General features: G+C 34.7%; 1 protein-coding gene across 4 annotated transcripts; it reads right to left on the reverse strand.

The window, feature by feature from the left end:
* Positions 1 to 86: 86 nt before the first annotated feature.
* Positions 87 to 24,939, reverse strand: RAB9A (RAB9A, member RAS oncogene family). Of its 4 annotated transcripts, XM_003765572.4 has the most exons (4): positions 24,819 to 24,939; positions 13,054 to 13,101; positions 8,038 to 8,137; positions 230 to 1,183 (listed from the first exon to the last, which is right to left on the reverse strand). In XM_003765572.4, exon 4 carries the CDS (start codon positions 1,154 to 1,156, stop codon positions 548 to 550), a length of 609 nt encoding a protein of 202 aa, XP_003765620.1. In that variant the 5' UTR covers positions 1,157 to 1,183; positions 8,038 to 8,137; positions 13,054 to 13,101; positions 24,819 to 24,939; the 3' UTR covers positions 230 to 547. The 4 variants fall into 4 exon arrangements, with proteins under 4 accessions (XP_031814855.1, XP_031814854.1, XP_031814853.1 ...); XM_031958995.1 differs by lacking the exons at positions 8,038 to 8,137; positions 24,819 to 24,939 and adding an exon at positions 24,328 to 24,415 and having other exon boundaries at positions 87 to 1,183; XM_031958994.1 differs by lacking the exons at positions 8,038 to 8,137; positions 13,054 to 13,101 and having other exon boundaries at positions 87 to 1,183; positions 24,819 to 24,896.
* Positions 24,940 to 25,910: the final 971 nt, after the last annotated feature.

The following is a 25,910-nucleotide window of genomic DNA, read 5'->3' on the forward strand; positions in this document are numbered from 1 at the left end:
CAATTGCATTCCACTCTTTATAGATCAGATATAGTTAAATAATTTTATAACATGAAATACCACTCAAGTTCAAGGTAATCTTGTGATTTATTTCTTTAATAAGCATTTTAAAAATGTGCTTTCAGTGAACCAAGAATGAAATGCTAATTTTGTAAAAATATATACATACAAAAAATGTGTTCTCCATTTGAATTCTAGGGGGAAAAAACCCAAGTAGTGCTTCCAGAAATTCAAGTTTTCATTTTATTTGCAATTAAAGTATTCATTTGATTTATTATTAGCTCTGTAAGTTGCACATTAAATTTTAAGTAACCATTTATTATTAGAGACAATCTTTGTTTATACATGTTACGTGCCTTCAGTAGATAGGTTACTTAATGAATGGATATTTCCCTTCCACCTTCTAATGAAGCAGTAGTAGATTAGTTTAAATTTTATTACAACTGGACTTCCTGGACCTTTATTCTATATTGTTCTTCTTCCCATTTCCCTTGCTCCATTTTGTAAATGAGTTGGTTAGAGCTTTATTGGCAAAACTTTTTAATAGTCAACAACAAGATGAACTGGGCTTAGGCTTTCGGTGAAGATTGACTGTATCTGTCTGGATAAAGTGATCTGACCTATCCTCAGTAGCAAGGATTCTTCTAACAGCTTCCTCAAAAGCTGCTGCAACATTCGTGGCATCTTTTGCACTTGTTTCAAAGTAAGGATAGTTGCCGTTGTCCCTGCACCAGGCCTGAGCTTCTTCTGTAGAAACTTGTCTTTCACTTATGTCAATCTTATTACCCAAAATCACAAAAGGAAAGCTTTCAGGCTCTTTGACATCTGCATAATAAATGAATTCTTTCTTCCAGTTGCTCAAGTTCTGGAAACTCTGAGAGTCATCTACACTGAAAGTAAGAAGGCAACAGTCAGAACCTCTGTAAAATGGTGTTCGCAGGCTTCTAAAGCGTTCTTGACCTGCTGTGTCCCAAATCTGCATGGTTACAAAGTGTCCATCCACTTCCAAGTCTTTATTTAAAAACTCCACACCTATTGTGTGGAATAGCTGGCTCTCAAATTTGTTAGTGACGTATCTATTCATAAGAGAACTCTTCCCAACGCCACCATCTCCAAGAAGAATTACTTTGAAAAGTGATGATTTTCCTGCCATCATTTAATAAAGTCTCTTTACTCCAAAATCCTATAAAATAAAAAGAGATCATAAAAGTAAATCTTTTAGTTCCTGCTTAGATAAATTCAGACAAACTAATTTTTTTTTTTACACAAATAGTAAGATACATTACTCAGCTAAAGAAAATAGAGCAACATTCATATTCTCTTTTTCATTGTCAGCTATGAAAAGGGCTACCTAAGAAGTGAGCTCTGCTCTCTCTCTATCCTTGGAACTCTTCAAGCAGGCTTTAGGGACAATCAGTTAGGATTAAAAAAGGGATTCCTTTTGGGCCTGGATTGGACTAGATAACCAGTGACATCTCACTTTCAATTCTCAAATTTTATGATTCTTTAAATAAACTATATGAAGGGAAGACTACAAACTTCTGAGTTAAACTACCTCTCTATCATAGTAAAAATTCACTTGTGGGCAGTACATCCTGGTAACACCAAGACTATTATACTCACTTTACAGATGAAACTGAAAACTAGAAAAGTTAAATGTCATAAAAGTAGAATCCGACTGCTTTACTTCATCTAACATATTCTTAAGCTAATTAAAACTTATTTGGGGTAAATTCCAATAGGGAAAGAATTCCTTTTTGTCTAGGGACAGAAATTTTAAGCTAGGACTCTTGATTCCCAAGTTCAGTGCTCCTACTATACCACGTTACACTGCCTGCTTCTCCAATTAAAGTCCATGTAAAACTATTACAAAATTAACAAATCAATATATAATTATGTTCAAAAAAAGGGCTTTCTTTGCATGTCTAAATGCTACTTTATAATTCTAAGATTAAGAACAATGAGATTTCCTTGATAACATATAAAAGACTGACAATGGGACAGACTCTCTCTCTTAGAAATGTGAAATTTTCCTACTTTCTCAAATTTTAGAAAAGAATTAAAACTGCAGCAGAAATAGTTTGAAAAACAAGCAAACATCATTTGGTTAATTTCAACTGATATTAAAGACAAAAAAAAAAAAGCCGTTAAGGAAACAAATTTGATCTTGTTCAAAATACTTAATGATTTTCATTAAAGTTACTTTGTTTAGCAGTCTTAACCAATAATATATTAGGCTTAACAATAAGTTAGACTACCTATATTATACAATTCATTTGCTGAGAACTATTCTGACATGTTAATTGGCTGTTGTCTAATGAAGCAGAAGGGTTTAAAGGGGGCAAAAGTAAATTGATGCAGCAAAAATGCACAGTGAATAGAATGTCAGACCTGGAGTCAGGAAGACCTGAATTCAGATTTGGCCTCAGATGCTTACTAGTGTGTGATCCTGTGCAAGTCACTGAATCGTGTTTGCCTCAGTTTCCTCATCTGTAAAATGAGCTGGAAAAGGTAATAGCAAATCACTCCAATATCTTTGCCAAGAAAACACACAAAAAAATGGTCCTGAGAAGTCATGCAAAACTAAAAAATGACTAAAAAATAACAAAAGTAAATTGAAAATGTAAATTTGTTAGCTAATAGTTTGTTATTTTGCTGGGAAGAGTAGGAAAGAGAAATGTATACTTTTGTGATCTCTTTTCCAAAAGCAATGAGAAAACAAGAATGATATAAAGTCTGTATTTAGAAAAAGAACATTTTCTTTATATGCAGAGAGAAAAATGCTTATTTTCTATCTGAATATTTTCAATGAAACCATGATTTTGTTAGAATGTGTATTCCCTCCTTTCAATGCAGATCATAACTCTGTATCTCAGTAGCTAGTTCTCCAATGTTGCTGTGGTAGAAAAATTCATCACTAGTACCAAATTTTGATAAGTCTGTATTATTTCTATATGTAGACAATTCTTTATTCAGCATTAAGCATAATACTCATACTTCAGTGAATTATCTTTTAATTTTTTTCCTGAGTAAACTATACACAATACCATGATAGTGTCCTTTAAAGAAATGGAGAAAAAAATATTTTTTCCTGTATCCCTAGATCCAATGCAGTATAAAATTAGTCATTTTCTCAAAGGCACCCACTGACTCCTTCAGAATGATCAAGATTGTGCAATGAAAAAAACTAAAGGCTCTGAATTCAGAAGCCTGTATTTTTAAATGGAGGTACATTAATTCACAACTGTATGTTTAAGATTTATAACATCTTTCCCTCCCAACAAAAACCATGTTAGATATCATGTATTATGTTAACTCCACTTGACATACAGGAAACTGTAGCTTAAGACTAAGTTAGTTATTTGTTCATGATCCCACATATATTAAATATCAAGAATCAGGATTCAAAACTACTTTTCCTAACTCAAATCCTACATTATTGCCATTATGCTAAAGCTGAAATAGAACCTTTTCATCTATTGCACTACAGTAAAAGCAATTACACATATGTTCCTACATTCCAAAATTGGAGGATCTGAATGACTACTGGGAAAGTAACTTCAGGAGCCTGTAATCTACAAAATGAGGAGTTTAAGTTAAAAATTGTCTTAAGGTCCCTTCTGCCTCTCAATCCATCATGTTATAAGCTATGAGAGAACAGAATCCCTGACCACTGCAAATTAATTAATATGGGGGAAGTAAAATATCAAGAGTTATATAGCCCAGAAGAACAGATGAAAAAGAATCTGCCGAATCATCTAAATATTCTTTCTTTTGGCTACACCATTCTGAGAAAGAGAATGCCTCTCATAAGGTTATTCATCTCTAGCAATCCTGTTCTTATGTCTTGCCACTGGACTCAGATGAGGAGGAGACAGTGAAGTTAGTGACTTTGCACAACCCATCCTCACTTAAATCCAATTCACTGACAAGTCAAAACCATGACCCTTCTTTTCGAAGGAAGGAGTAAAAACAATGCTTCATAAACCTAAATAAGGCAATTATTAAAATATCCTGAGAAGGCATAGAAACCAGCCCAGAGGCTATCCTAAAATTTATTGTTGCTTCAAACCAGAAACAAATAGCTATTTGTATATTATTTTAAGGTTTACAAAGTGTTTACTGCCCCACCCCCCAAAAAAACCAATAAAGCAGGTAAAGAATTATCACTATTTTGCAAATGATATGGAACAGAATAAAAGTATGAATACTGTGTGAATACTGGTCACCATTTCTTTTATGTATTTTGTTTCATGTATTGACACAAAGAACTCATCTCCCAGTGGCCATCCTACTGAGTAAAGTAAATTGACATTTTAGTTGAGCTTTGGCCTACCTCCGAGGCTACTGATTGCCAGGGCCATACATACCAATTTTCCCCGACAGACATGGAGACAAGACAGATGTTAAAGTGCCAAATGGCCTTTCTTTATTGGTAATCTCAGCAGGGGATAGCAGGAAGCAAGAGCAAGTGTATGTATGTCTCTGCATCTCTCTCTGCATCCCTGAATCTCTCTACATCTCTGCCTCTCTACTTCTCTCCACACCCTTTTCTTTCGCCTATGCCAAAGCTGGCTATTTATATTTACTCTCTTCTGGGATTATCCTGTGCCTAGCCCACTCAGCTCTGTGTAAGTAGATCCACAGAAGGGAGACACCTGGAGTTAGTGCTGCCTCCTAAGAAAAGATCTAGCAAAAGGACAGCCTTCTCAAGGAAACACCTGTTAAGACACAACTTCCTGCCTCAGAGGCCAAGCCCCTTTTTACTTCCTGGGTCCATCCTACCAGCTGACATGGCATACATGGCAATTCTCAGAAGGAAAGTCTCTAACATCCTCATCAGAGCAAATCACCCCAGGGAGAGGGGACAGCCAACACAAAGGCACAGACAGAAGATGGGAGAGTTTTGTTGCAAGAGAGATTTTTTTCCTGGATGTAATAGGAAGTCACTGGAAGTAGAGGGAGGAAAGGTGGTGAAAAAGTTGTGTGACATGATCATATCCATGTTTTCTATTGTTTTATTTTTAGAAAAACGACCTTACCAAATGAGTAGTGGAAATATCAGAACTGAGAATAAATTTGAAGTCCAGTTAGAAATCCTAATTTAAAGTGGATGAGTGGCAAGAAGGGAGTGTATAATGAACTAGAGATATGGGATGAGTGTAGAGTCAAAGACAAAAACGAAATTTTGAGTTTCAATAACTGGGAGGATGGTGGTATCTTCAACAGTAATAGGAAAGTTCAAGAGAAGAGTTTTGAGGGGAAAAATCATGCATCCTGTGTTTTAGATATGTTATTTCAGATATACACGGGACATTGTTTTTACATGTTCAAAAGGCAGCTAGAAATATCTGACTGCAGTTCAGAAGAAACTAAGGCTGAATGTAGAGATCTGAGACACATTAAGGAGGACTTTCCACACAATTCTGGAAGCATATTAAATATAATGTGGTCAAATAGTTAACTGAAAAGCTCCAGTATGTTAAGTCAGACCCAGTTGAAGCAGAAAGGATTGAAAGTTTAGAAGCTTCTAGTTATTAAAGTTAAGCTCTTCCATTCTACTACCCAAGTATCTGACCTAAGCAAATTACTTCTCTAAACCCACTCATTTGTAAAATGAAGCGATCTACCATACTCCTCAAAGTTATCCTCCAATTCTTTTTCTTCATCCCTCTCAAACCCAAGTACCTAGTCTTGTTCGTTCCACATCCAAAATTTTAAACTATTTTCTACTGTACTTAAAAATGCCACCACTCTACTCCAGATCCTTATTATATTTTTGTCTGACACTTTTAACAGTCTCCTACTTGAGCTTTCTGCCACCAATGTCTTCACTGTTCGAAACTATCTTCATGTGACTTCAAAAATAATCTTCCTAAAGTACAGTATGTCCTTCCCTACTCAAAAACCTTCTCCTACAATTCCCTTTGCATCTAGGATAAAATACAAATTCCTCTCATTATTTAAGGCCCGCCAAAATTTAGTTCCAATGGTAGAAACCATTAATGCCCTGTTATATATGGTCCTTTCTAGTTCTTAACGCAATTCCACAATTCAATAGTTTCTTCCTATCTTCTTCCCCCACAAAATTAATCAGTACAACTTGCATCTACTTCCCCTGAGCTTTTAACTAACTGGATTACTCTTAGTTCCCTCCTTTTTCTTAAACCAGCTTTCTTAAAAAGCCCTAATGCTTCCTCACAACTTCATAAACTCTCCTCTGTCCAACACTACTATACTGTCATCAGCCCATATAATTTCCACTCTCCACAGCCTCCAAGTATTGCATCCATTCATACCCCTATTAGAGATCTACCTTAACATGTTAAAAACACCAACTTTTCCTGGACAATTTTCACAATCTTGAACTAAAATGTTATATTTAAGACCTATTTACATGTAAAGATTTAAAAAATATCACTATTCAAGGAAAACATTTTTCCATGCAGGCATTTTTTTTAGTACAATAAACTCATGTGATATAACTATCAATGAGGTCTAGGCCACCACCAGAATGTTTTATCCAGCTTTTGCTGAACAGAAGCTAAGTGTACAATTTGACATGTGCAATATCCAGGTTCGTGCAATAAGAATTCAACTTGAGATTCCTTACCTATTAAAAAAAAACTGGTAATTCATACAAACCACTAACCTTCTTGCCCAATTATGTTGAAGTCTCATTTATACATATAGTTGTTTTTTAATTTTTGCTGCTTAATGACTAAAAAGAGGCTAACATAACCAAAAGCAGTTTCGTTACTATAACATGAACAAAAAACACCTCTTAATTACTGCTTCTACTCAGAATAAGTAAATGTGAAAATATTTTTTGTAACTCACATTTATACACCATCTCTACAATTTAAAAAGAGACTTGTCAACCCATCTTTCCTAAGTAGGAACTTTTGTAACAATATGAGACCTTTACAAACTAATTGGGCAAGAAGGTAGAATCTAAAATGAATAATCAGGCAGAACTCCCAGACTAGAGGGGAGCCTGCTGATATTCTGGACCTGAAGAGCTTTCTAGCTAGCTGACAGAGGCTGAATGCAGCACTATAAGCCTATTAGGAACTTAAATCAAGGTAGACCCAGAAATGTGCTGCTCAGACCTAAACTCAGGTCAACTATGAAAGATGAGAAAGCTTTCAGGTTCCCAGTCTAAGCTGACCTGGAGATCCTACAACAACATAATAATCAATACTCCAAGAAAAAAATAACTAGATCAACACAGATATTCCCTTCAAAAGAGCACAGAGCCAGGCCATAACATCAAATCCTAGTCTGGATAGAGGGATGGAAGAATGAACAAACAAAAAAGAATCCTACCGTGATGATGGAAGACAAATTGGGAGGAAGGAAAGAAGAAAAAAAAAAGGAAAAAAAGACTAATATCTATCGGCAAAACCTCTTAGAAAAACAGCTTGGGTAACAAGTTCAATTAGAATTCCTAGGAGAGAATGTAAGAGGTTTTTTTTTTTTTTTTTTAATGAGCTATAAAATGATTTTTTAAATATCAGAAGAAAAAAAGGAAAATAAAAGCTATGTAAGAATTAACAATTTGAAATCCTAAGTATAAAACCTCACCCTTTACATCTTACAGACTAAATGGAAAACGACTCTATGAGACAATTAAGAAATATTAAAATAAAATCAAAAGCCAATAGAAAAAAATAGAAAATGTAAGGTATCTCTTATCTGAAACTGAACTTGAAAACAGATCAAGGAAAAAAGAATTTAAGAATATAATAGCCAAAAGCCATGAACAAAAAAGGAGCCTAGATATATTTCAATGTTCAACTCAAACCTTTCAAAATCCCATATAAAAGCTCTCAGGAATAAATAACAAAACTCCAGACCTTCTAGAGAAAGAAAAAGTAACATTATAAAGGGAAAAAAAAAAAAAAAAAAATACTGCAAGCTGCCAGAAAGAATTCAAATACAAGGGACTGCATCCAGAATCACATGTTTACCAACCACCACCCTAAACTTGGGATATAATATTCCCAAAGGCTTACACAACCAAGATTTACTTACCCAGCAAAACTAAGTATAATTCTACAGGGGGGAAATGTACCATTAAAGAAACAGAACTTCCAGTCACTCCCGATGAAAAAACTAGAGCTGCACTGAAACTCTGAAATACAAATACAAAAAGGGAAAAAAATACACATGAGCATAAATGAGCAATCATAGGGGACTAAACAAGGATAAACTATTTCCTTATAAGAAATATTATATGTCCTGATATTTTCAAAACTGTTAGGAGAGGCCATAGAGTTTAATTAGACAAAAATCTTGAGAGTTATGTTCTGATGATCACAGAAGAATGGAAAAGAAAAGGGATGGAGGTGGGAAGGGGGGGAACAAGATGATGAGAAAGACAAGAGAAAATTATCTCACATTATTAGAGTGTACAAGTAGAAGTCTTACATGAACAAGAGAAGAGAGCAAACAGCACTAGAATTTCACTAGGAGGAAAAAATATACACTTAGCACATAGTAGCTTATTTCACTCAAGCAAAGAGAAGGGAAGAACAAAGGGAGTATAGATTAAAGGGAGGGATTAGTCCTAAACAAAACAAACTTTTGAGGGTGAATTTCAAAGAGAGGTTTCAGAGAAAAAGAAAAGAAAGTAGCAGATTATACTAAACCTAAGACCCTGGTGTTAAACTCACTCCTACCACCCTCCACCACCCTTTCTCAAAAGGTGAGGGGGGAGAGGGGGGAAAATAAAGAAAATAGGATGAAGGGAAATTTACAATTCATCCAAAAATAGAATATGTTGGAAAAGAAAAGGAAGACACCTGAATCAGAAAGATGCATAAAGAATTAAAATAAGAGGCTGGAGCACAATCTTTTATGTTTCAATTGGAGAAAAAAAAGTACATGTAGCAACCATCATATCAAATAAAGCAACAGCAAAAATAGACAAAAGAGAAACTACGTTATGCTGAAAGGTACCCTTAAATGATACATTTTTTCCACTTTTCAATTTATTTTAACACACAGTGCTTTATGAACCATGTTGAAAGAAAAATCAAAATAAAAGGGGGAAAAAAGTGAACATAGTATTTGTTGTTTTACATTAAATCGCCATAGTTCTTTATTCTGAAAGCAGAAAATCTATTGGGATTGATTTGGATCACTGAAACACTGAGAATCAAGTCTTTCGTAGTTGATCACCATACATTCTTGCTGTTACTGTGTACAATATATTCTTGGTTCTGCTTGTATTAGCATCAGTTTGAGTAAACGTTTCCAGGCCTTTCTAAAATTAGTTTATTTCATTTTTTATAGAACAATATTTTCATAATCTTTTCCTTTAATCTTAGCCAATATGAGGTATGAGGTAGTCCCTCAGAGCTGTTTAAATTTGCATTTCTCTAATTGATAATGATTTCAAGCATTTTTTCATATGGCTAAAGATGTCTTTAATTTCATCATCTGAAAACTGTTCATATCCTTTAACATTTATCAATTGGGTAATGACTTGTACTTTTATATAATTTAACATAGTTCTCTATATATTTTAGAAATGAGATCTTTTATCAGAAAAAACATTGACTATAAAGATTTTTTCCCAGCTTTGTACTTCCTTTTTAATCTTGTTTCTGTTGGGTTTGTTTATGCAAAATTTTTTTAATTTAATATAATTAAAGTTGTTCGTTTTGTCTTTCATAATATTCTCTAGTTCTTCTCTGATCATAAATTCTTAGCGTCTCCAAAGATTTGATAGGTAAATTATCCCTTGCTTTATTAATTTGTTTATAGTCATCCATTATGCCCAAATCATGTATCCATTTTGACCTTATTTTGGTATGGGGTATGAGATGTAGGTCTATGCAGAGTTTCTAATGTATTATTTTCCAGTTTTCCTAGAAATTTTTGTGAAATAGCGAGTTCTTAAATACTAAATTATTATAGGCCTTACGTTTCTTGTATATTTAATCTACTCCACTGATCCACCACTCTTTCTTAGCCAGTACCTAATGGTTCTGATGACTGCTTCTTTATAATATTGTTTAGGTTGGTACTGCTAAAGCCAGCATTCTTTATACTTTTTTTTTTTTATTAATTCCCTTGATGTTCTTGACCTTTTGTTCTTCCAGATGAATATTATTTTTCTAGTTCTATAAAATAATTCTAATTCTATAAGTTATTTTTATAATTTCTATATTCTATAAAATTTTAATTCATAAAATAATTTTTGGCCTAAATGATAAATTAATATCAATATTAAACATACATATGAGAAATAACAGCATCTAATAAAGAAATGTTAAATGACTTGTTGTCATTTATATATTATAATAGTGAAATTATAATAGTGGGGGACTTCAGTCTACCCTTTTCAGATCTGGATAAATCTAATCCCCCACCAAAAAACTAAAGATCCTGAATAGAATTTTAAAAACATTATAATCCTCTAGAAATTACTGAACAGAAACAGAAAAGACTGCATATTTCTAAACTGTATATGGCACATTTATAAAAAGTCGACCATGTTAAGTTATTTGGACATTTAAAACTTCACAAACAAGTGCAGAAAAGCAGAAATATTAACCATTAAAAGTGGTTAGACCACACACATAAGGCAATAAAAGTATATACAATAAAGGGCCAATTTAATTATTAAAAATCAATTGGAGTTGATTAGTTTAATAGTTTCTTCATATGTTCTTTATTAATATTTCATTAATATTACTTAACTTACGTTTAACCTAAAAAACAGGTAGGCCAATAAACAGATCCGAGAAACAATTTCATTAAAAATAATGGTAACAATAAGACAACATATCAGAATTTTGGAAATGTGGCTTCTCTTAAGGAAAAACTTTATCTCCAAACATTTTCATCAAGGAAAGAGAAACAGCAGATCAATGAATTGGATTTTCAATTAAAAAATCCCTAGAATACCAACAAATTTAAAGGCCCAATTAAACATCAAAATAGAAATCCTGGGAAAAAAAAAAAATCAAAATTCCCCCCCCCCCCAAAAAAAATCAATTGAATAAATACTTTTAGTGTTGGATTTGGGGTTTTTTGGTTGTTGGTTTTTTTTTTTTTTTTGGGGGGGGGTAATGCTAACTGGATTTAAAAAAAGAAAAACAAATTACCAATATCAAAAATGGGAAAAAAAAACAAAAACCAAAGAGATGAATTCAGAACAAAGAAATAAAATAAATTATTTGTAACTATTAGCAATTTTGCCAAATTATATATTAATAAAACTGATAACCCAAATGAAATGAGTATTTACAAAAAATTATAAAACATCCATATTAACAAAAAGAGAAATAAAAAGCTGCCCAATCTCAAAAAAGCAATGGACAAGCCATAAACAAATTCCAAAAGAAAGATAGGCTACACATGTGCAAAAATGTTTGTGGCAGCCCTTTTTGTAGTGGCAAGAAACTGGAAATTGAGCAGCAGATGCCCATCAGTTAGAGAATGGCTGAACCAAATTATGGTATATGAATATAATGGAATATTATTTAAGAAATGATGAAAAGGATGATTTCACAGAAGCCTGGAGAGACCTACATGAAGTGATGCTAAATGAAATGAGCAGAACAGAACCAAGAGATCATTACACATAGCAAGACTATACAATGATCAATTTTGATAGACATGGCTCTCTTCAACAATGAGATGATTCAGGCCAATTCTAATAGTCTTGTGATGAAGAGAGCCATTTGCGATCAGAGAGAGGACTGTGGGGACCGAGTATGGATCACAAGATAATATTTTCACTCAACTGTATAAATATGTACATATATATTGTACTTAAGATGTACTTTAACATGTTTAACATATATGAGACTGCCTGCCATCTAGGGAAGGGGGGGGGGGGGGGGGGGGGGGGGGGGGAAGGAAGGGAAAAGTTTCAACAGAAGTGATTGCAAGGGGCAACGTTGAAAAATTACCCATGCATATGTTTTATCAATAAAAAGCTATAATAAATATATATATTTTTTACTTTTTGTTGTTTGCTTGCATTTTGTTTTCTTTTTTGATCTGATTTTTCTTGTGCAGCATATTTGTGGAAATGGGTATATAAGAATTGCACATGTTTAACATCTATTAGATCACTTGCCGTGTAGGAAAAATTAGAATACAAGTATTCTATGTATGGGTGAATGTTGAAAATTATCCATGTATATAATTTGAAAATAAAAAGCTTTAATTAAAAAAAAAAAGGCTAAAGCCAGACTATTTAAGGATTTTAAATTTCAAATAGAAAAATGTATTTTATTCCAGAAATAAGCACAAGCTCTTTTAGTTTCTTAAGCAGTGTTAAGATGGACTCACACCTGTACTTCAGGAATATCACTTTGACAGTTCTGTGGAGAATGAATTGAAAAGGAAAAAATGAAGCTTGGGAAACCCAGGTTGAAGGCTAAGTAGATATGCCGAAACAGTGATGAGATCTGTCTAAGGCAAAAAGGGTATTCTCTATCATAAGTGAGGCATGAAATCACAAATCTGACATTATAAAAGAGGACTAAAAGCTATAAATCACTTTAAGTTTTTTTAAATCATTAAAACTGAAATATTTAGGCTAAAATTTTTAAAAAGCAATTGATAAAAATACTTCCAGTTTCTAATTTAGGGGCACTTGTTCCAACACTTAATAACTGACATTTTGAATATGGAGAGGTTATACGATGTTTAACTAGCTTTATCTTAAAAAAAAAAAAAAAAAAAAAAAAAAAAGTTGGGTATCTGTTGAGGAAATAATATCACATTCTCAAAAGTCACAATAGACATTATAAAAATATTTGAAGAATTGAATTGATATACTTTCAAGTCTTTTTAAAGAAAATAATTTTAATTTTATATTTAATAAATTTTAAATAAATTAACTATATAAACCATATAAAGTCATATATCATCATCTACAGTAAAATGATACAATGTACAAGATGAGTTTTCTTTAAAGAATTTCCAATTCTACTTTCTAATAATTTTTTATTTTGCAACTAATCTAGGTTCTAGAAATAATCAAGCAAACTTTAAAAAAAAAAACCATGAGGCTGTAAATTTTACCTTAAAAATGTTCAGTTTAAGTGCATCATCTGCGTTACCAACATTGTTCTAAAAAGAAAAAAGAAAGTCTTACTTAGTATGTTCGCCGTACTGCCAGAATACAGGTAGAATATGTAATAAACCAATTTTATATTTTCCAAGAACTTGCTAGATTATTTAGTAGTAGAGAAAGGAAAATCTGTGTGTGAACAGGGCTTTTACAGAATTTCCCTAGTCAAATTGGCTTTACTTTGAACTTAAAGACAATGATAAACATTTGAGAAGGTATGACCTTGGTTTGATTATACTCTTTGTGAAAACAAACACAAACAAAAAAAACAACACTAGGAAAATGTCACAGCCCATATTCTAACATATGATGCAAAGAAATGTAGGGAAGTTTTGTGAATAACAACATTAAGTTAGCAAATACTTTGATACAAGATGAAAACAATGCAGGCCAAGGATGGCAAAACAAGGTGCATAATATAGCAAAAGATCAAGAATGAAAGAGGACAGATATAAAGACTACAGAAGCTTTATGCCTATTAACAGAACAAATACTTTTTTCAACAACAGAGCTTAAGAGCTGAAGCAAGCATTATATCACAAAACAATATTGTTTGACACATCAAGACTGATTATTAATATACAGGTCAATTTAAGAATCAGATACCTTTATGCAAACAAAAGATTAAAGCAAAGGTTAAAATCAATACCAAGCCAGAAAGGAAGACAATTTGAAGATGACATTATTTACAAATTATAAAAACATTAAGACCTACCTGTCTAAATAAGCTAATAAATTATAAAAAGCATAGAATAGAAAAGCTGATGATGCTATCGACTATCTTTTTTTCAAGGTTTTAAAACTTTATTATTTTTAACAATCTATTTTTTTTTTAATTTTTAGGTTCCAAATTCTTTCAACCCCACCCACTTTGAAAAAGAAAGTAGTATATCAATTAAACTTGGTCAGTTATATATATCAGAGACAAAAAGCAACCCACAAATCATATATATCAGCAAACACTTGTGCTTGCCAAGATGAGACATGGTAGCCATGGAAAATGATTTCTAATGTATAGTAATTTACAAATAAGATGGAGAAACTGAGCTATCACAGCAATATCAAAACTTTAAAAAGCAGAGAAGAATGAATTTTTAAAGATCTCAGTATAAATCCAAACTAAATCACATCAATATAATCTGGAGATGAAATTCAAAGAACCAAAAAAAAAAAAAAAATGAAGTTAAACATCCATTGGTATTTTCTTTATTGATCAAGAGTATACTCTTATCAGTAAAGACTGAGAATTAACCATAATGGATCTGCTATATTAAGTGAGAAAGTGATAATAGAATTTAATAAAATAAAGTCAAGAAAAAGCAAGCAGAACTGAATAAAAGAAAGTTGTGCAAGAAAAGACCCAATTTTATTTTATTTTGTCAAGTATTTTCTTTTTTTAATTTTCCCTCTCTCCCAGCCAAAAAAAAAAAGCACACCAGGAAGAAAAATGTTTAAACCACACGTATTACAAATATATTATTCAACCAAAACAAATTCTCATACTGGCCATTTCCAAAAATGTGTGTCATTCTATCTATTTAATCCATCACCACTATGTCAAGAGGTAGGCAGTATGTATTAGTTCTCTAGCAACATGGCCAATTACACTCCTTGAAAGTTTTTCAAAACTGTCCATTTTTACAATACTATTGTAGAATAAATTGTTTTCCTAGTTCTGCTTACTTCACCTCTGTACCAAGTGAAGACAGGTACAAACTAGAGGCAAATATGACTCTATGGACATAATCCAGAACATTGTACTACTGTCTATTTGTAATTTCTTCATTTGTGGTTCTTTATTTAGAATAGTAGAATATTAAAACTAAACCAATCTTAGTAATCATCTAGTTCAAACTCCTCATTTTACAAACAAAAAACAAAAAAACAAAAAACACAAAAAACAAACAAAAGTCATTTCCCCAACATCACAGATGAGGATTCAAAATCCAAGTCTCCTGACTTCAAAAGCAGTATTTATTCTATCATATTATCCCCCTTCAAAGGCTCATTTAAATAAATATACATATGTGTAAGTGTATATGCATTCATACACACACATATATATGAAGAACTTCAGAGTTATTAGGAAATATATATACTAGAAATGATGATAAATGCTCTGTACCTGATTATGATGTAGTAAAAGATGAGAATTTGGTTATTCAATCCTATTCCTACTCTTCTCATTTCTTTATCCTGGCTTATTTATTTAAATGTTACTTTCTACACATTTCTTCAAAGGCAATATGTCATCCAAAGTCTGATGAGAAACTCATTTTGCAAAAAAAAAAAAAAAAAGCAATTACCAATTACAAAAGGAAATTAGCTAGTAAGATGAAACAATTAACCTGTTACCCAAGTGGGTGCAATTAACAGCAGAATCTTCCACTGCCATAGTCAGCTAAAAAGTTGCCAAATTGAAAATATTTATGTTTACAAATTGCTTCTCCAAATGGTTCAAATTTTTAAGGAGTCTTCCACAATGGTTTTTATTCATTTCCAAAAACTTAAATTGAAAGTAATACCTCCAGTTTAAATTCAGCAATAAAAGTAACGTTCTTTTGAGTTACAGTTTCATACAAAGATATTGCTAATATTCAACACTGAGGAAAATAGTTCTTATTATTATATAATCCTTTTTATGTCTTGAAATTCCTGAAACACACTGTAATTAGTCAACTTTTATCACCTAACATCCATCTCTCTTAGGAGGAGGAGAATTATCCAAATAGAGGGTATTCCAAAAATCTCAGTGCAGTTTTAAGCTATAAAGTTGTATTATTTAGGTTTGGAGCATATTTTTATATTCCATTCGAATGCAGAATTGTTTAATTAGTTTGGTAAAGTGACTGCCACATAAGAGATGCTTAAGAAATTTTCTATCAGATGTATCTGAAAATCATTTGAGAAAATAACCACCAGCTGAAGATCTGAAAAAGCCCATATCCTGGATAAGCTATCCCATATTTCCCTATCTTGTTCCTTTTCCTATAATACATTTCATGTGAAGACGATACTGTTCAGACTGATATAAAAAGTTCAAATATTAATAAACAAGTAAAATGTGTACTATAGCAAACTTAAAAACAGATAACATGCTCAAAGAATGTAAATTAGTTTAAATGGATCTGGAAAATTGCTATTTTAAGATGTTGTAAATAATCTTTTTTTGTAAGGGCAAGGGTTCTTCAAAAAAAAAAAATTTAACCACTTAATTTAGCTATTTTGTAAACAGCAAGAAAAGTAGGAAAAATACTGAATTTGAAGCATTGACTTTAATGAATTTGAATACCAATCTTATACTACTTCTGACCTTGTAAGAATCACCTACCCTACGTGGACTACAGTTTCTTCATTTGTCTCTTCCAGTTATAGATCTAAGAACCTATGGTGCTATAGATTTTTTTTTTTATTATCAGATAAACATAAAGAAAGTACACAACTGGTTGCATGGAACCACTTGAATAATGAACCCTGGAACTTGCCTGGAACCATTGGAATAATAAAGCCTAGAACAAAAATAAATTAATTAAATTATCTCCATATGTTCATGTAATATCAGTATAACTTTCTTTGATACTTTGACATACTGTCTTCACACAAAACCTGAACACTTCAGTTACTGACACTCCCCCCACAAAGGTGTCCAAAGCTCATAAGAAGCTAAAAACAGAAATCATATTTACACAATAAAAGATGAACAAAAGACTTCCCCCAAATTTACAAATTTAAAACCTTTATACACTTCGACTCCTGAGAAACTGAATTTCACTCATTTATATCCTCACTTACAAGATCTTTTTGTATTGTACCACATTGTCCTTCTGTTGGCAGCTTTTCTTTGACTACTATCTTACTGAAGCATTCCTCCACTTCCATAGGTTTATGAATTCTCTTGTCAGCCCTTCTCACCACTAATGTGATTTGCAACTTAGTCCCAAAAATCCAGTTCTCCATGAGAATACTATGACTTTTTCATGCCTTTACTGGTCAGATCTTTCCAAATATTCCAAACATCTCTGCAATATATGCCCCTTCCTACTTAAGGTTGAACTTCCCACTATTTAAAGGGAACTCTATCAGTCTGTCTCCATTTGTTTCCCATCTCCCTACACAAAAGCTAAAGTAGGATATGCTTGTTCTAAAGGGAGAAACATCAAATCCTACCAAATAAGAGATATTTCACAATTGGATGTTGTTACATATGAAGATTTATCTGTGATGGAGCCATTTATAAATATCACTTCTTAAAAATGCAAAGTTTTCCTCACACTAGACCTTTTAACTTGGCTTACACTGCTCGTTTTTCTTGCAAAATTTATTTCCGAGACAGCACTGAAGAATTTGAATGGGACCTATACCACACTTGAATTGCTAATTAAGATAAGTTCCACAAAAAAAAAAAAAAAAAAACTTACATGAAACTGATGGATTAGAAAAGTAGGGCTCTCATCTTAATTACTTTCTGGTACTGCCCTTAGCATAGAAATACTAGTAATTGTGTGTTTTAATACATTTTAAAATACAATATTATGTTAAAAAGAAGTGGGAGTTGCTAACACTTGACACCTAGGTAATAAACTATGTCACTGCTATTTTACTAAGGTAGATAAGTATACAAAAATAGGATAAATGTTAGGGATGATTGCTGAAAACTTGTGATGACTGTTGGGTCACAATCACAGCAGAGGGAGTTCAATTAGAGAATATCACTTCTAATGGGAGATTAATGGGAGATGGCAGACAGTCATCTATTCCACTAAGCTAGCACACCTCCAAAACTAAGGAAGCAGACTAATTCTTTAAACTTGAGACATCAACTAATATGATTCATAACTTGTATAGCTGATAACACTACTCTCATATTTAGATCATGTTTTAGGAAAGTATCAATTCAAGAGGTAGGAGAGGAAGAGAAGGCATGAAGAGAGAGACACACAGAGGTGTTTCATCCAGAAACATGCAATTGGTTTCCAAGCTCTGACGGAAATTACAGGCAGGAAGCTATCATGGGATTGGCCAGCAAGACCTGCTAAATGAAACATGGAGCCAAAACTCCATCACAGAATATTTTAGAAAGGCCAATCAGAAGAAATTTGTGACAAAAATGGGCCAAGGATTAGGAGATAAGTAGTAATGGCAATTTTATCTGATTATAATAGTATTTAATATTATTCAATAACATTCACTAGTATTTAAGGTTGAAATCTTGATAATAATCCAACAGTTTCACTTGAGTGTTTCGTTTACACAGAGAAAGAGTACTAGTTATTTTAGATTATTACTGTATTTATTATCAGAGAAAAAAAAACTACCCATTTTATACATAGTGGGCATTCTGGTAAGGGACACACACACACACACACACACACACACACACACATATGTGTTATAATTAAACCAAAGCAATAACAACAAGGTCACAAATCTGGGTAGCTAGGTGGCTGAGTGGAGAGAATGCTGGGCCTGCAATAAGTCTTGAGTTCAAAATCTGTCTTCTGACACTAGCTATGTAACCCTTGGACAAATCACTTAACCCTCTGTGCCTCAGTTTTCTCATCTACAAAAAGAGCTGGATAAAGAAATGGCAAATCATTTCAATATCTCTGCCAAGAAAATCCCAAAAGGGGATCACAAAGATCCCCTAGATAAAAACAACTAGATAAAAAGACCAAAGCTGGGGGGGAAAAAAGTCACAAATTTTACATAGAACAGCTCTAACAGAATATAAACAAGGAATTATTGTGATAGCAAAAAGAAATGAATACTTTTAAATCAAAGCTACTTTTACATTTCCTGTCCTGTTTTCATCTCACATTTTACCTGTTTTTGCTTAAACAGGTGATTAAAATGGAACCACCAGTCCTACAGCCCTAAAAAAAATTAATCATCTGGGAGGGAAAGCATGAGCTGGAGCCAGAATATCTGCCAGCCATATGCCAGGAGCCACACCCCATAAATGTAGACTTCTCATGTGGACTAGTTTCTACCATTATCATACTCCAATGTTTGCTGCATCAAAAGACAAACAAACAAAAAAAGGAAGTATTTTTTCTTAGAATGTTAATAAACTTGGCCTCTTTCACACATATACACATAAAAAGGAGACAAAGTAAGTCAAAAACATTTGCCAACTCTTAAAGCAAAAATTCAGCAGTCCAAGAAAAACTGTTTAATACACCAAACGTTTTAAATTCAAGCACAAAACCAAATTTTACTTACTAAGGTAAAAAGAAAAAATGGGGTTTTCTCCCACTAAAGACAAATATGTCTATATGTCTTTCAACCTTAATGGCATGTCATAAGAGCACATTCTTATAGTCATCTATTTTAAAATCTTATTTTTCCCCTAAACTTCAATATATTGAAATGTTCGTCTTTTCTTTACAATCACATTCATCTTTCAAAGATTTTTTTTCCCTTTTTATTGACCATTAATTAAAATTTGTCTTTGTAAATTGTTTAAAAAGTAACTTCAAAAGATCATCAAACTGAGGGTCTTCTACTCTTGGTTTAATTCTTTTGGGAAGGTAAACTAGGCCATCTTTTACCTCAATTCTTATTTAGCCTTTCATTCCTGTATTTCCTCAAACAAATTGAGGCCTGGGAAAACTCCTAGCTTAAAAAGGCCAAGGTCTCCCAAAGCACAGCTCTCCCTCATTTAAATCCAAGTCATTTAAAAGTTGAGACATCACCCTCCTGATAATTATTGGTTTGCTTCAAGAATGAAGGACAACAACAAAAGAAAGCATTCAATTTAACATATCATTTGTTAGATATGTGCTGGGTTCCAGAGATGGAAAGGTGGAAAATGACAAATCCCTTGACTATGACTTCAATAGATAAAGTGTGATAAAGTGTGATAAAGATCCAACTAAGTGCTATTACAAAATTTAAAGCATTCAAATGACTTTTAGAGCTAGAAGTGACATTATAAAGATCTTCTAGTCCCATTCCCTCATTTTATAAATGAGGAACCTTGGAGAAGGTAAGGGAATTGTCCAAAATCACTGAACTGGAGGATATCAGAGGTTTATGAAAAGAGGTGGTGATGGGACCAGCCTTAAAGAAAGCTATTTCTATGGATAGAATTGAACTTCAAGGAATTGGAAAAGGACAATAAAGAAGTTGGTGCATTCTAGATAAGAGTAGTCAAAAATTTAAGTTAAAAATTCACTGTTGATGTTATATCTATATAAATCTTCCCAATAAATTAACTTTGCAAAAATGTGCAAGCATATTGGGAAAAAAATGATGCCTTGATATGACTTCACCAAAACAAAAAATACTTACTCCACCTTCCTCATTTGATTATAAAGGACTGCCCAGAGATTACACAATTTATCTTTATCTTGTCCCAATTTTCCTAGAAATCCTATTAATCTACTAATCATCATTGAGATAAATATATACAACATTTTTTTTTGCTGAGGCAATTGGGGTTAAGTGACTTGCCCAGGGTCACACAGGAAGTATTGTCTAAAGTCACATTTGAACTAGGGGCCTTCCTGAATTCAGGGCTGGTGCTCTATCCACTGTGCCACCTAGCTGCCCCAAGACTACTTTTTAAACACTTACTAATAATAAGTAAAACAAAGGTATTTATACACTCATTGACACCCCCCTAACTTAGGGTTTAAAACCTGGTTTAAGAAGGAAAGTGCTCAGCAGCTTCATAACAGAGGTACTAGACTTCTTTGAACATACCCTATACCAGACACAATGAAGGCCTCCTTCAACTCATACTAACATACTAGTCTAGTTATATGTCACTTAATTTTTAAAATTTCAGCAATAACAAAGATCTCAAAACAAACATAATCTAACTTAAATGAACTCCAGGAATAAAGATTCCCAAGACCTTCTGAAGTAGTCCATCCTATTTTCTCCATCATTTTCCTAGATTTCTCTCCTTGATACTCTCTATTTTGGAGCACCATTTTCTCCCTCTGTTGTCCTTTCTACATCTGACTAATCTCTTTGCTAACTCCCTCTTTCAGTTCATGCCCTCTAACAATAGGTGTGTCTCAGGGTTCTATCCTCAGCTCTCTAGTGCCTCTATACTACTTAGTGACCCCATTATTTCCCAAGGATTTAATTATTTTAATGCTGATGAATCTTCAAATCTCTCAACTACTTTTCAATTGGATCTCCAGCAGACAACTTAAACTTAACATGTCTAAGACTAAACTTTTTTTCCTCCTAAAACTACCATCCTTGCAGTTTTCTAGGCTTACAATTTAGATGTTGTCCCCAATTCTTCACTCTTATGTCTTATATCCAATGTATTGCCAATAACTGCCCATGCTTTTGCAACATTTGTGGACTATAACTCCTCCTTCCTCAGCCACTACCTCCACCCAGATAAAGGCTCTTAGCTCAGCCTTAATCAAGTCTTTACTCACTCCCATCTCAATCACCTGCCAAAATCAAAGTGGTAAGGCCCCAGTTTGACCATGTCATGTCCATACTTGGCCATCAGGTGGCGCAGTGGACAGAGTGCTGGGCCTTTTATTCCCCCCAAATCTAAAACAAAATCTATCACTAGCTCCTCCCCACAAAAAAAGCAAAAATTGGCAGGCAGATAAAAATACGTAATGTATAAGTATATTGATAAAACCTTCATGGCATACCAAAGTACCAAGAATCACTGGTTGGAAAACAATGCTCTTTCACAGAAATTGGTAGACAGAAGAGACCTTAAAAACTAAGGCCCAAGGAAATTAAAAGGCTTGTCTATAATCAAACTGGCATTAAGTAGCAGAGTCAAGATTGGAAACTCCTTTTGATGATACTCAATTTTACCATCTGACTGCTATACTCACTTCCTTTTATCTTCTGTCACCCCAACCCCAGATTGGATCATAATTCCCTTTGAATTAATCACCCTAACAAAAGCACCTTCTTTGTCAGCACTACAAATATTTGAATCATATTTAGGAATGTGTGCTTCATAAACTTCATACATCTAAAATAATATATGAAAATACTGAGTAAACCTTAATGCTACATAAATATCAGTGTCTAAAGGTCCATTGTTAAACTCTCCACATGGTTTATTAAAATGAGTTGCTAAACAAAAACAAAACAAATGCTTTGAATGACAATTACTTTAAGAACAACTTTGTACTCAACTGATGTACTCTAATAAAATTCTGACTTCCTGTAAATGCAAACTAGATAGTTTTCCATGAAAACTGTACAAAATTAGAGCGTATGTAAATCCTGCTTAACTGTTACTTTAAAAAAAAAAATTTAAGAGCCTGTAAGAATCTTAGAATTCACATCTTTTTGCAGATGAAAACTCAGAGGCTCAAAATGGTAAAATGATTATCTAAAGATCACATGGAAATAAGGAGAAGCAAGGATTGGAATTCCACACCTTCTGACTAACTCCAGTACACATCATAATAAGTTAGCCTACAATTCTGTTCTTCCATAAAATCACATACACGATTAGAAGTTGGTCTCAAGTGCAAGTCCCTTTTAAAGATGAAAAATTTGAGATCTAGAAAGCATATATGTAACTTCTCCCAAAGAAGCAACTAAGCTAGCTGCAAAGCCATATCTACACTTCTTTAAAAAACTAAATGACAAACGATATCACTTGCTTTTTAGTATTTCTAACCATAATCAAAGGTCAATAGCCTTTAGATCCACTGACACCCATATTAAAATTACTAATCCTATTAGAAATGCTTCAATCAAAAGTCCATTCTCATTTCCTTCAGTCTAAAACTATACAAAATCAAGACCTAAGGAAAGTCCCATTCTCATTTCTTCCAGTCTAAAACTATACAAAATCAAGACCTAAAGAGATAGTGATACTTGGAGGTAAGAGTTTCGTCTCTTATTGATGCTGTTTACTATATTCTAGGACCAGTAACTTAGTGCTGAGATTGAGCTCTTTATTTAAATGTGATGTTAAAGTCAAAGGACTGAATAGCATTTGTACAACACAAGCATTTCTAAATATCTGATCTACAGTGGGGAAGAGGGACTGAGAAAAATGGAGGGAAAGAGAATCGAAAGGAAGAAGTACCACTGAATACCAAACTATGATCTCACTACAGACCTGCCCTAAGAAACAGAGAGTATCCTAAAACTTCGGGGAAAAAAAAATCACAAAAGGTATTTTTCCTCAGCCTCAAAGCTCCCAAATAATCAACAGCAACAGTAAGAGTAAAATTAGCTAGTATTAATATAGCGCTTTAAAGTTTACTGTCAGTATCAAGTGCCTACTATGTGCCAGAAAGGGTGAAAAAAAAAAAAAGCAGTTCCTGCTCTCTAGAAGCTTCTAACAACCCTGGTAAAGTCCTACCAATAATTTTATCTCAATGGGGGAGGGGGAGAGGTGAGGGGAGAGTTTTACCAATATGTTCCACAATACAATGTGCCTATAAAAATATAAAAAGAGAGCTACCTATTTCAGATGTGAAAATTTAAAATAACACAAGGTACCCGTTTCCTAAGTTCTAGGCTATCAAAGTCTGGAACTTTGCTTAAGAAATTAACCTGAAATAGTTTTGCTTCAACACGATTTCAATTAAATGAAATACAACGAAAATGAATCATATTTAGGAATGTGTGCTTCATAGATTTCATACATATGAAATAACATATGTAAAATACTGAGTAAACCTTTAATGCTACATAAATATCAGTGTCTAAAGGTCCATTGTCTCCACATAGTTTACTAAAATGAGTTGCTAGACAAAAACAAATCAAAAGCTTTAAATGACAATTACTTTAAGAACAACTTTGTACTCAACTGATGTGCTCTAATAAAATTCTGACTTCCTGTAAATGCAAATTAGATAGTTTTCCATGAAAACTGTACAAAATTAGAGCGTATGTAACTCCGGCTTAAATTCCTAATTGCATCCTTGGAGGTTTTTCCAATGTAATCAACTGAGACTGGAAACTGAGGGGTTTGGGGTTTTTTTCCCACCAGAAAGAAAGCTATATGGGGAAGGAGACACTGGGGACGGTCCTAAAACGAAAAATTCCCTCCGTTTAAAGATTTTTAAGCGAGCGACAAAAAAGCAACAAAACGAGTCCGGTCACGTGATAACCGAGGAACAGGGCGGATAAAGTTATTCCTCCAAAGAAGTAGGGTCATGAGACAGGGCGTTCTCTGCCCCCGCCCCCACGCCAAACTTCCTGGGAGAACGCTTACAATTCTCGTCCCGTCTCAGTTGGAAGAAAACAAACCCCAAACTAACAAGATAATGCAGAATATTCCGGGGGCATCGGGGGGTCCCCTCCGCGCCCCATTCTGTGTCTCAAGAGCAGGACTTGGAAGTCTCTAACGCGTCCCGGGACTTGCCGGCCCAGTTAGGCAAAGGAGGAAAGTGGCGAGGGCTCTTCTGGTCCTGCCCGTGGGGAAGTGAAGAAAATAACTCGGTCCTCTTCCTCCCGCGGCAGAGCCAAGCCAGTAGCAAGCGGGTGACCAGCCCCCGGCCCCACCCCCACGGAGAAGAGAAAAGCGTCACTGTCGGAGGTCAGAGGTGAAAGGCCCCCGGGGGTGCCCCCTCTGGGCACCAATGAGCGGCGACGCCCCTACCCCGATCCGGCTTTTCCAGGGTAAGCGTGAGTCCCTCCGCGCTGCCCCAGCGCCCGGCTCCCCTGCAAGTTCCCGAGAGGCCGGGACTCCGTGGCCCAAGCACGCGCAGCAGGCGCCCTCCGCCCCGGCTTCCCCTGCCGCTCTACTCACCCGGTCGCGGCCCGAGACAGCCAAAAGCCGCAGCGGGAAGGGGCCGGCTCCGCGCGGGACAGGGGTACAGATTCGGAGAAGACTCGCGGGTAGTGCCCGGCTCCGACCCCAGCCGCTTCCATCTAGAGCGGAGGGGACAACATGGCGGCGGGGCGGAGCGCGGGAGAGGGGCGGAGCGCGGGAGAGGGGCGGAGCGCGGGAGAGGGGCGGGGCTAAGGAGCGCAGCCGGAATAGTCGGAGAGGGCGGGGGGAGGAGGAAGGAGGAGCGGCCCTGGGCGTCTCGTGACCCGCTCTCCTACTCTGCTTACTCCCTTCCATCCATCACCTCCTTCCGGCCCTGCGCAGGTGTTCTTGTCACCTGCATCGTAACAAACTAACGCCTTCTTTGCAGCCCGCCCCCCACGGTAACCTTGTTGCAGCGAAAAGTTCGCCATCAGAAGTGCTAACCAATGAAGTATGTCAAGCTGGATGACTCCTCCCACCCCTCCTCTGCTCCCTGTTTAGAGATGCTTTTCCAGAGGTTAAGCCCCGCCATATGCCCGGCATTAAATAGCGGAGCCGAGATCTGAAACTCCGTTTTACCCTCTGACTGCTGTACCCACTTCCTTTTATCTCTGTCACCCCAGCCCCAGATGGGATCATAATTCCCCTTGAATTAATCACCCTAACAAAAGCACCTCCTTTGTCAGCACTACAAATCTTTGACTCTGTGGGATTGCTGATGACCTACAAACTTGGTGTGCTGCTTCATTTATTACCACCAACTAGGCAGCAGCTTGCTGCAATGCGAAGAATCTTTGACGTTTTTTGCCTTTTTTGGGTGGGGGGAATTCGTGTGGGTCCTAACAACTCCTGAAATAGACAAGATATTCATCTCTCTGACTTGTTTACTTCTCTATAAATTATTTTTACCTAACACAGGGAGAAGTAGGTTTTGGTGACTGCTGCTTTATAATATAGTTTTAGATCAGGTCCAGCTAGGCCACTTTCATTTGATTTTTTTTTCATTAGTTCCCTTAAGATTCTCAATCTTTTGTTCTTCCATATGAATTTTGTTGTTATTTTTTCTAGATCATTACAATATTTTCTTGG

The sequence above is a fragment of the Sarcophilus harrisii genome, chromosome 3, assembly GCF_902635505.1.
Source record: "Sarcophilus harrisii chromosome 3, mSarHar1.11, whole genome shotgun sequence".
NCBI classification, from domain to species: domain Eukaryota; kingdom Metazoa; phylum Chordata; class Mammalia; order Dasyuromorphia; family Dasyuridae; genus Sarcophilus; species Sarcophilus harrisii.

Bases quoted from the DNA above. Each gene is read 5' to 3' on its own strand.
- RAB9A (XM_031958994.1), bottom strand. From the start codon at position 1,156: ATGATGGCAGGAAAATCATCACTTTTCAAAGTAATTCTTCTTGGAGAT.